This window comes from Triturus cristatus, chromosome 10, assembly GCF_964204655.1.
Source record: "Triturus cristatus chromosome 10, aTriCri1.1, whole genome shotgun sequence".
Lineage (NCBI taxonomy): Eukaryota > Metazoa > Chordata > Amphibia > Caudata > Salamandridae > Triturus > Triturus cristatus.
Window position 1 is genome coordinate 219543945 of NC_140593.1, and position 12487 is coordinate 219556431.

The 12487-nt window shown below is 47.6% G+C and overlaps 1 protein-coding gene across 1 annotated transcript in view; it reads right to left on the bottom strand.

Annotated features, from left to right (window-relative positions):
* SLC39A12 (solute carrier family 39 member 12) overlaps window positions 1-12487 on the bottom strand; it is a 239877-nt gene that overhangs the window by 81924 nt on the left and 145466 nt on the right. The window contains exon 8 of the mRNA XM_085630837.1: window positions 9904-10053. Within this exon, the coding sequence (XP_085486963.1) occupies window positions 9904-10053 (150 nt within the window). The remainder of the gene's footprint in view (window positions 1-9903; window positions 10054-12487) is intronic.

Below are 12487 nucleotides of genomic sequence, written 5' to 3' on the forward strand. Positions count from 1 at the left end.
GCTGAGACCACCAATGGCCTGGCCCGGGAACATGGTGAGCTACAGTACCAGGGATCTATCATTTCCATCTATCTGGATTTTACCCCCACGGTGTTAGACTATGCTCATAGATGCTCTTTAAAGTCATGTATAAGTTAGCATTCACTACGCCATTTTTTTTTATCAGGCGCAATTTTATATACTTTTTAAAAACTAATCCTGTTTGATTTCAAGAAATGCTCCTTGCTAACATTCGTTTCTGTACTGAGGAACTGTTTGTTCTAGTGCACAGCTTTTCCTTATTAAATAACCTTTCCCAACTGACAGGCAGTTTGATCCCAGCTCAGGGTGGAATGGCCTTGAAAGTGTTCTGAAATGTGCAAGATATGAAAGTAGAAACCATTTTTTGTCTTTACGCTATTCGCCCATATCTGTTGGGAAAATTCCACTGTGGGCACATTATTAGTTGACCATGCAATGCATATAATATATCTTTATGCTTACAGTTCCTCAGTTCCCTCTGTATTACTCTCCCAAAACTGTGCAGACGGACCCCTGCTCTGAGCGTATACAATAAATGATTATTGGTGTATATTCTCCACTGTTTCTCTGACTCTTCAGTTAGGATGGAAGGCTGAGAGGTGGTCAGTTGTGACCCGGGTGGCCCTAGTCGGGTCACTTCCTTCAACGGTGCAGGAAGCTAGACACATGTTGGGCAATGTGAAGAACACTCCCTGAAAGCTGAACATACGGTATGCAATGCTATATCCGGCCCGTCTGAAAATTGAATACTATGGGAAACTCAAGAACTTCTAATCCCGCGGACATTGCTAACTTCTGCAGAAAACTACCAAATAACACTACTGCCCATCCATGGGGCTCACCAGTGCCAGATTTATGGCCGACCACACCTATTATGCCACATAATGGCCCAGGAAATTTGAATGTTAGTCAGTACTGATTTACCGTAACAGCACAGGTGATGAGCGCTGGACCAAGACTCTATCTCCATTGATCTTTAACCCCTTCACCATTACCAATTGTAATTGGCGATACAATGTTTTTTTTTCTATTCTGCATTCCTATTTTTCTTTCAAACTGCCAGTTGACTGCTGGGTTGCCTCTGCGCCCCATTGGTGTACACCATGATTACAAGTTTGTGGGGTTTTCGTTGCTTGTTTCTAATGGTTGGGATTCACTGGATCTTTTCGTATCTAGTGTGGGAGGAGGGAGAGGGGAATCTGTATGTTTTAGGATGGATGATGTTTAAATGTTTTTCCTTGTCCGTATCTTATGGTCATAAAACGCCACAAATAACCCTACTAACACCTACGTCCGATATTATAATAATGCACATATTGTGTCCCCAATCTCGTTTTTACACCAACACTTGATTTAGCTAAATCAATGGATATATTATGTATTACCTGGAATATTCGCTGCTTAAATAACCCACGTAAGGGCAAGCAATCTCTGGCATACTTGAGCAGACATGGTGTCAAAATAGCTTTCCTGCGGGAAACGCACTTACTCCCTGGCTCTAGCCCTGCATTCGCAAAGTCCTGGGGCACGCACCGCTACTTTTCCTCCTATAGCTCATACTCCAGAGGCACGTGCATACTCACACACAAAAGCATCCCTTTTCACTTATACACAACTCACTCTGGCCCCATCGGTCGCAATATTATACTTCGCGGTTTACTTGACGATAAGCAAGTTCTATTGGTAAATGTGTATGTTTTCACTATGGACGACCCCACTTTTTTTCAGCACATATATAATCACATGGGTTGTGCAGACGTTGAATAGATAATAATGGGAGGCGACTTCAATTTGATCCAATGTCCACAACTAAACTCTTCCAGCACACGCCTCAGCGACACATCAAAGGCCAAGGCTCTACTACGACATTTCATGGATACATATGTGCTGCGAGATTTCTGGCGCTCTCATCACCCCTCTGATTGGACTTTACCTTCTACTCATCACCCCATGCAGTCTGGACAAGACTGGACTACTGACTTCTATCGGGCAATATCCTGCGCTGGACATATGAGGTCACAGTGTTACCTCCCACCCTCTCCAATCACAGCCCTTTCCTGCTGCACCTCCATATCCTGTACAGCTGCGAAGCCAAAAAGCACTGGCGATTCCCTAGTGATGCTCTCCATGATCAGGCATTTAAGGGTGAAATGCTAAAGGCACTGGTAAAGTACTGTACAAACAACACTGGCACTGTCACTACACAATCCATGCTCTGGGAAGCCTTTAATACCTATGTTCGTGGAGTAGGCATATCTAAACAATTTGGCATACTGTGAAACATATGTCAACAAATTAAATGCATTGAGTCAGAGTTACAGGGCTTGCACACGGAGGCAGAGATGGATGGGGATCTGAGACTCCACTGTCGGGCATTACTATCAATCAATCAATCAATCAATCAATCAATCAATCAATCAATTAGGGAATTGTAAGTGCACTACTCACCCGTGAGGGTCTCAAGGCGTGGGGGATCAGCAGTTGTGATTAGTCGAAGAGCCAGGTCTTGAGATCCTTCCTGAAGGTGTTCAGGGAGGGGGCGCGTCTGATGTCGATCGGGAGCTCGTTCCAGGTCTTTGCAGTGATGTATGAGAAGGCTCTACCCCCTGTTCTTTCCCTTCGCATGTGCGGGGTTTCGGCGAGTGCAAGGTTGGTGGAGCGGAGGTTCCTTTTGGGTACGTGGAAGGTGATTCTCTTGTTGCGGTATTGGGGTCCTGTATTGTGGAGGCATTTGTATGCGTGGGTGAGTAGCTTGAAAGTGACTCTTTTCTCAACGGGGAGCCAGTTAGGCCTGGGCAGTAAATTCCGTCCCGCTCGCGGAATTTGCGGAATTTGCGGAATTTGGGTAATTTCGCGTTCCGCGGAGAACGCAAAATTGCCCAAAATTCTGCTTTCCGCAGCTTCGCGGAATTTTTTGCTTGTCCGTGTTCTCAAAATGAGTGTTCGCAAGATATTTCCCCCCGAGCACGATCGCGAACAGGAAAAAAGCATCGCAAACAAGCAAATCCGCGTGTTCGCGGAATTTCTGCATGTTCGCGGAGATTTTTTTACCGTTTCGCGGAGCTTTGCGTAGCGCGACTACGCAAATTCCGCCCACCCCTAGAGCCCGTGGAGGTTCCGTAGGTGTTGACTGGTGTGCTTGTGATCGGGGATGCCAAGGACGAGTCTGGCTGCTGTGTTCTGTATCGTCTGGAGCTTGCAGAGTAGAGACTTGTTAATGCCGGCATAGAGGGTGTTTCTGTAGTCCAGTCTGCTGGTTATGAGTGCGTGGGTGACTGTCTTTCTTGACTCGGGGGAGAACCATTTGAAGATTTTTCTGAGGATGCAGAGGGTGTTGAAGCAGCTGGACGTGACGGCGTTGACCTGCTTGTTCATGGAGAGGGTGGAGTCAAGTACAATGCCAAAGTTTCCGGCGTGGTACGTGGGGCTCGGGGGGCTTCCGAGGGCGGTGGGCCACCAAGTGCTGTTCCATGCTGATGGGGTGGTTCCGAGTATGAGGACTTCTGTCTTCTCCACATTGAGCTTCAGGCAGCTGTTGCTCATTCTTAGATCTGGGGGTCTCTAGTTGGCAGAGGTAGTTACCACTGTCAAAATAGGGACCCTTGCTTCTAGTCTGGGTAAGGGGGATACACTCTTTAGATAACCCCTGCTCACCCCCTTGATAGCTTGGCATGAGCAGACAGGCTTATCAAAGGCAATGTGTAAAGTATTTGTACCAACACTCACAGTAACCCAGTGAAAACACCACAAATGGACTCCACGCCAGTTTAGAAAAATAATAGTATTTAATCTAAACTAAACAAGACCAAAACGAAAAAAATCCAACATACAGAGTTCCAGAATATGATTTTTAAAGAGTTCTAGGGTTTGCGTCAAAATAATCCACAGTTGCGTCACGTTTAGCCCAAAGTACCTGTAGATTAAGGGTGGGCGTAGTGGGCGTAGTGGGGCTACGTGAAGCAGCACGTAGTGTGCCCAAATCTACGCACACTACGCGCTTCGCGTAGCCCCACTACGTGCCACCCACCTCCCGCCCGCCCTCCTTTTAAATAATATCAGCAATGTAAAATAAATTAAAGTAAAGAGACTTACCTTAAGCGCGGCGTCTCCGGGGCTCCCTCTTCTTCGTTTCTAATTTCTTCTGACAAATGCGCATGCGCGGACGCCCGCGCATGCGCATTTCTCGCAAGAAATGCGCATGCGCGGGTGTCCGCGCATGCGCATTTGCCAGAAGAAATTAGAAACGAGAAAGAGGGAGCCCCGGAGACGCCGCGCTTAAGGTAAGTCGCTTTACTTTAATTTATTTTTCATTGCTGATATTATTTAAAAGGAGGGCAGGCGGGAGGTGGGTGGCAGGTGGCAGGCAGCTACGCTTCGCCCTCGGCGTGTGCGTAGCGCTGCCCTGCTTCGCCTACTTCGGAAAGTGCGAAGCAGGCAGCGCTACGTACACTACGTGGGCGAAGCGTAGTGCTACGCCCGGGGTTACTGTAGATGCGACAAAAGTTCCAAATGGAAGCTGCAGCGTTGAAAAACAAGCGATGTGTCACTCCTGAGACCCTGGGGAGGCGATGCGACAGCCCCGCTGCACGCAGCGGGCGTGTTGCAACGAATCCGGTCTGTATGGGGAGGGATGCAATACCTTGTATGGATTCCGGTGCGCAGGTTCGGTAGGAAGCTTCTCGCAGAAGCACGATGTGACGATCTCAGGTGCGGTGGCGATGCGCGGCGCAGCGTCTATCTTCTCCTCTCGCGGCCCCTCGATCAGGGCTTGTCCTACCTTATACTTACAATGCACCCTGCCATTAGGCCTACCAAAGGGGTGAATGATATGAAGCAAAGAGAAGGTTTAGGGACTGGTAAGTGGGTGCACTTACCAAGTCAACATGGCAGTGCGAGACTGGACACAGGCACTGAAATGGCAGGCCTTAGACACATTTTACAAGGCTGCTTCTGTGGGTGGCACAACTGGTGCTGCAAGCCCACCAGCAGCATTTGGATTTACAAGCCCTGGGCACTCCTGGTGGACTGTACTAGGGTCTGACAGGTAAACCATACCAGCCAATCATGGAATCACTAATCCATACATCAATTTAAAATAGGGAGAGCATATGCACTTTAGCACTGATCAGCAGTGGTAAAGTGCCCACAGTCATAAAATATCCAACAACAGGTCAGAAAAAATATAGGAGGAAGGCAAAAAGTTCAGGGATGACCCTGCAAAAAGGGCCATTTCCAACACTCATCCAGGATGCAACGTCCTGCATTCTTTCCTGAAAGTTGAGTCTGGTGGTGGTGGGGTCCTTGGTAAGGGACAGGATGAGCTGGGTGTCATCGGAGTAGGATACTATGTTGAGTCCGTGCTGTCTGATGATGGCAGGGAAGGGGGGCCATATAGATGTTGAAGAGGTTTGGGCTAAGCAATGATCCCTGGGGTACTCAGCAGTTGATTTCCGTAGGTTCGGATAGGTAGGGTGGCAGTCTGATTCTTTGGCTTCTGCTGGTGAGGAACGAGCGGATCCAGTCAAGGGCGTTACCTTGTATGTCGGCGTCGCATAATCTGGTGGTGAGTGTGCGGTGGGAGACGGTGTCAAATGCTGCTGACAGGTCGAGCAGGATCAGGGCTGTGGTGTGGCCTTGGTCGAGGAGGGTGGGGATGTCATCTGTGGCAGTGAGTAGGGTGGTCTTGGTGCTGTGGTTGCTGGGGAATCCAGATTGGGAGGGTTCGAGGATGGAGTTGTCTTTGATGAACCTTGTTAGCTGTGTGTTGACGGTCTTCTCATCGACTTTTGCCATGAAGGGGAGGAGAGAGATGGGACGGTAATTCTTGAGGTCCGTGGGATCTGCTGAGGGTTTCTTAATAAGGGGTCTGACTTCTGCGCCTTTCCAGTCATTGGGGAAGGTGCTGCTCTTGAAAGTGGTGTTGATAGTGCGTCGTAATTCTGGTGCGATGGTGGTGGAGGCTCTGTGGTAGATATGTGGTGAGCAGGGGTTCGTGGGGGCCCCCTAGTGGATGCCTTTCATGGTTGAGGCGGTCTCTTTGGACGTGACTCGTGTCCAGGAGGAGATGATGGGTCGGTTGGTGTTGCTGGAGTTAGATGTTTGGTTGTTGGTGGTCGTAGAGGTTCTTGATTTTCAGGTTGAAGTAAGGTCCGAGCTTGTCGCAGAGCTCCTGGGAGGTGGTGATGTCCGTGGTTTCGCTGGGGGACTTGGTGATTTCCTGGATGACGCTGAAGAGTTCCCTGGGGTTGCTGGCATTGTCGAGGACTTTGCTGTGGATGAAGGTTCTTTTGGTGGTTCTGATGCATTGGTGGTATGCCATCATTGCGTTTTTGTAGGTGGTATGGTTTTCGGGCTTCTTGTTGTTTCTCCAGTTCTTTTCGAGGCATCTTCAGCTGCGTCTGGCTTCTTGGAGGTCGGCTTTCCTGTGGTGCTGTCTGTCGGAGTTGCGTAGCGGGACAAGATTGTCTGCACAGCTGGAGATCCAAGTGTGGAGTTCCCTGTCTATGCGGTTGGTGTCGTTTGTAGCTGTGGGGGTTTCCTGGTTGAGGGTGGAGTTGAGATGCTCCTCTGTGACTTTTCTCCGGTTCCTTTGTTGAGGGCACGGTGCAGGTTTAGGTCGCTTGGGTTTGTCGATGTGGAAGTGTACACAGTGGTGGTCCGTCCATGGGGGTTGTGTGGTGTGGCTGAAGTGGATGTTGTTTCCTCCTGGGAAGATGGGGTCGAGGGTATGGCCTGCCTTGTGGGTGGGTGTAGTAGCAAGTTGTTTCAGTCCGATGTTAGAGAGGTTGTCCAGGAGGGTGGTGGAGTAGTGGTCGCTGGGGTTGTCGAGGTGGAAGTTCAGGTCTACGATGAGTATGTAGTCCATGGAGGCGATGGAGTTGGGTGCGATGAGGTCAGTGATGGTGGCGGTGAAGGGGGCGTGATGGCCTGGGGGTCTGTAGGCGAGGGTGCCGCAGAGAGTGGAGTTAGGGCTAGTCTGGACCTGGAAGTGCAAGTGTTCAGCAGCAGAGAAGGCGTCGCTCGAGGTGGAGAGGCAGAGGATGTTTTTGTGTGCGATGGTGAGTCCTCTTCTCGGGGGGTTGGGTCGATCCTTCCTTTGGATCTTGTATCCGTCCGGGATGGCAGTGGTGATGTCGGGGCGGAGGAGGTGTTGGTCCAGGTTTCTGTAAAGAAGGCGACGTCTGGTGAGAGGGTGGGAAGGAGGTTCCAGATATCTACGGCGTGTCTGTGCATGGAGCACACGTTGAGGAGGATGAACCTCAGGGTGTCGGTGGTGTTGGCGGCGGGGGTGTTGGTGAAGGTCTGGTGCCAGTGGTGGCAGGAGAACTGGCCATGGGTTGTGTTCGGCGTTGTTGTTTCTTCCAGGGTTGAGTGTGAGGAGGGCAGCTGAGTCGTAGTAGTGGATGCTGGGCGATCCATGGTCCCTGGCACTGGTCACGGTCGGGTCACGGACTGGCGCAGTCAGGCATGTCTTTGGCACACCAACGGCGCAACCGTGCTGTGGCCACCATTAAATAGGGAAGGGGGGAGGGACGAGCATCTGGGAGACAGGATCGTGAACCAGAGGATGACAGAATGACAGAATTCCATTCGTTTGCTGACCAAGAGAATGCATATCTAGGGAAATACACTACAGCACATCAGTATGGGTAGGGGGAGAGACTGGGGCGCACGCTGGCCAGAATACTACGCCCCAACCAAGCAACTGGCTACATCACCAAAGTCCGAACAGACACAGGAAATGCACATACCAGGTACAGAAGAAGTAAAGGCTAAATTTCTGGACTATTATAAGCGCTTATACACATCCCGCTTCTCAGTACCCACCCCGGAACTCCCTTCATATTTAGAAGAGATAGCAATGGTTTGGCTGGCTGACGGTCAGTGGCAGTTTCTCTGTGAGCCCCTCACACTCGATGAGATGAAGGAAACCATAGACGCACTTTATGGCTCTAACGCACCTGGACTTGATGGCATCGCAGGCGCTTTCTACGTGGCCTTTAAAGAGCATCCAGGCCTGCAGCTTCAGACATTGTATAATGAGGCACTGCCACTGGTCTGTTGCCACCCACTTTGCGAGAAGCAGTGCTTTTTCTGTTAACCTGGTAAAGACTCCACTCTTTGCGCCTCTCACTCCTTAATATCGATAACAAAATAATCGCCATGGCCCTAGCAACCAGGCTGGCCTTTCTAATGGAACAACTAATCTCGCCAGTGCACTCTGGTTTTGTACTGCACAGATCGACCTCACTCAACCTCCACACACTGTTAGCCGTTCTTCACAGGATATTGCCGACCGGTGGCCCTCCTGGATGATGAAACAGCATTTGACTCTCTGGAATGGCCATTAAAAACAGCAGTTTTGAGGAAGCTCAGGATCCCTTCTTCCTTCCTGTCCACGATTACGTTGATATACTCTGAACCACTGGCTCGCATATGAATCAATGGATCATTAACTGAACCCTTCTGCATCACTAGAGGAGCAGGGCAGGGCTGCCCCTTATCCCCTCTACTTTTACTTATTGCAATGGACCCTCTGATACACTAAATGCAGGCCAGACATCTTTATCAAGGGCTCCAATTCGAGAGGGGGCCCTTGCTTCTCTCACTATACGCCAACGACATCCTTCTTTTCATGAGGCACCCCGCCGACAACCTCTCTCCACAGGTGGAGGAGATAGTGCGATTTGGTGACCTCTCAGGCCTGCAGATTAACTAGGACAAGTCTGAGCTTTTCCAACTCACAGGTGTTACCCAACCAGTCATGACCGGGCACCCTCTTAAATGGTTGTAGGGGCAAACCAGATACCTTGGCATTTAACTACACAGGGACAAACACCAAATTCTGCAAATAAATTATGGCCCTTCAATGGCAAACCTAGAGGTGCATGTCAAGAGGTGGATTAAACTGCTGCTCTCGCTGGCTGGTCGGGTAGCTATCATTAACATGATTGTGCTCCCCTGGTTTTTGTACCTCTTCCTAAATACCCCAATTCCGCTTCCGAATTACTTTTTTCGAACCCTACGCAGTCACCTCCTCAGATTAATCTGGAAAGGCTGCCGACTCCATGTGCGCTGGGACACTCTGACATTACCATATGAATGCGGCGGCCTGAGAGAGCCTGACCTCCAGATATACTATCTCGTAGCCCAGTGCCATTATATGCATCGCTGGTACCATCCGGACGCAAGCATCCCATACCTGAAGCCGAAGATGGACCAGCTAGGGGTCTGCCACACTGGAATGTTAAGAATATTAGGTGATACCTAGTGGTTATATTTATTTTTCTCTATCCAAACACATTACTCTTTGAGTGTTTAATTGTCTGCTTTACATATCATTCAATGTTACATAAGCATATCCTAGTAATGCGATGAATTTGCTTCATTTATTGATACTTTTACAGACTATTCTTTTCAACCCATCTCTATTCCGTTACTTCTGTGAAATTATATTTATTCAGTATCATCTCATTGATAGGAAATATTCATTCATATTCATACCTCATTAGGACATGCCTATGAAGTGGTTATCTTTTTCTCAGCTTTATCATCAGTCACATATTTATGGGCAAAATTATCATAAATTTGTAACTTTGTGAAGAGTGAAAATTATGGATGTTGCACATACCCAAACGTGCATTAATAATGTCATTTAGCCCTGCACACATCTCAATATATCTCAGCCGCTTTTTATTTCTTTTAAATACTCACGTCGTGCTCCTATCACTAAATGCAAACCTTCTATTTCATTCACTGAGCTTTAAACATGCATGTTCCTATATTTGATTCCATTCTGTTTGCCATTACATCAGTAATATAACAGACCAGAAAGAAAAACAAAAATATAAGCGTGGCAGTAAAGGTCGATGGGTCACTTACCTGCCCCGTTGAAGCTAGAAGAAAGAATAGTTTTTCTATGAGAAAAAATACATGGATTCCACCAATCATTCCCAGAAGCTTCCAGACATAGTCCTTCTCTTCAGCTAAATGACTTGCTTCTGAGGTGTCATGTGTATGTAAACCAAGGATCTAAACAAGAAATCTCAGTTAACACAGATGACAAAATATTTGCTAGTTTAAGTTAATTTGCATGATATTTAGCTTGAAAGCCCACAAAATGCACCGGTCAAGTTCCAAGTCTTTCAGTGGCCAAATATTCCTTCTGAACATGAAGCCCCTCTGCATCTTTATTAAACATTCGATTAATTAAAATCATTACAGTAGAATGTATACAACCATGCATCCCCCCACCCTCCATCCTCCATCCTAACTGATAAATTAAAATATAAAATACAAGCAGGACTACGGATTAACCTTTTATTCCACTTATCAATCACAAGCTCTCTTTTCACCATGCCTCCCTGATATCATAGTTAAGTCATCAATAATTATTGCACTTATCCCGTTATTGCACTCAATATTACCAAAAGGTTAACTTTCAGGAAGTGAGATGGAAACTCGTTAGGTTTTCTCAAGGCTAAAGGATCAATGAATGCTGGATAATCAGTGAGATTTCTAATTGACAATTTTTGAAAAAGTTGTCGGTATCCAGACTTATGAGAAATTTGACAGAATGGTAGTTTTTGCTAGCTTTATAGGAGAAAAATCTAAGATTTTATTAAAGACAATGAATCATGTATACCATGCAAATCCCTTTATTATTAATTCCAGGAGCAGCAATAGAGAGATGAAAGGTAAACAGTATATTATGCTGTTACTACATAGTTCTAAGAAGCAGTCACATCAATACTGCTCCTCTCCTTTAGTGGGTGATGGATCAAACAGTGGCAAAGAAGACTCAAGCTAGAAAAAAGGCATCCACGAGGACAGTTTTCATTGGGACGAGTGCAAATAGAAGGCAGGAACACAGTCATCTTGGCAAGGAAGTCGTCAAGAGGCACAAGGCAAACTAGCACAACCCTGACTTTGTGATATACTCATATCACTAGCCAGGCATCCAAATGAGATGCAAACAGTAGCCATCAGCAACACACTAGCATCCATTCCATTCTAGAGTACAGCATGTGTAGGTAGCCAATCCAAAAAACACCAGGCGAAAGCTATCCCGTCCCTGTGATATCATGCAAAAAGGTATCCAGGCCAGAGAACATCATATTTGAACAGTCAGAGCAAGATGCATTGGTAGACGAGGTAAAGCTTTCAAAATGGAATACATCCACCAGTCGAAGGTCTCAAAGAGCAGCTATCTTGGCTCGTAAAAACCAGAAAATACTACAAGGGAGCAAAAAAAGCTAAATTTCCTACAAGTGGCTTTTGCCATAGTTAGAGGTATGTGCCTGCATGTTTGGTCTACATATCTAGCCTCCCTTCTTTCCGATTCTCATAATACCTCAAATTATGGTTAACAGAGCACACATACAAACACACAACATCATTAAGCAGAAACAGAAAGTCAGTCTATTATATTCAATTGAAGTCAATCTTTGTGTGCTTGCAACACATTGGTGTTTTGTTCCTCAACTCCAAAATAGTTTGTAAGACTGCATTAGGCTGGTGTTTGCTGCATAATATCACACTGTGTCAGGCCATAAATATCACCCCCAACACTGCGCCCTACCCACAGATCCTCAAGCTGTGGCAGGTGAGAGTGGGTATGGATGTGAGAAATGACCTGGTTGATTCCTTTTTCGGATGACTAAGTGTAGAAATGACTGCGAGCCATTGGCCAGAAAATACTCTCTGAGATTCATTTGTCTGAACACAAGTTCTCTCTTACTGTGTCTCCATGTATGCAAATTTTGCTACTCAACGCACGGCATCCTTTTTAGGGGTGGGCGACGAATTCGACTCCACCGGCAGAGTTTTGCCTACTCTGCACTTGCCATAGAGCGCGAAGTTCCCAAAAGCTCTGCAGAGTGGAGTTCTTCCTCTCGTGTGGCTCACCAAAGTTAAGTTGGAGAGTGCGAGCAAGGAAAATCATATGCTCCACCACCTCCCGGCAGTTAAGGCAGGTCGCTACAGCTCACATTGAGAAGCCTGCATCTCAAGTTGAGGAAGCTGGCGATCGAGTAGAACAGCTACTCCAGCAGCAGAAAGAAACAGCACCCTCTTGTGCTGCACATGGTGCCATTAGTGCTCAATCAATCAATCAATCATTTGTAAAGCGCACTACATACCCGCGAGGGTCTCAAGGCGCTGGGGGGGCGCTACTGATCGAACAGCCAGGTCTTGAGTATGCTCCTGAAGGTCAGCAGGTCTTGGGTCTGTCGTAGGCTCAGTGGGAGGGTGTTCCATGTCTTGGCGGTGAGGTGGGAGAAGGATCTCCCGACGGTGGTTGTTCTTCGGATGCGCGGGACGTTGGCGAGTGAGAGGTCAGCGGAGCAGAGATGGCGTTTGAGGATGTAGAAGTAGAGCCGTCTGTTGAGGTAGGCTGGGCCGGTCTTGTGGAGTGCTTTTTGTGCATGGATGAGGAGCTTGAAGGATATCCTCTTGTTGACGGGAA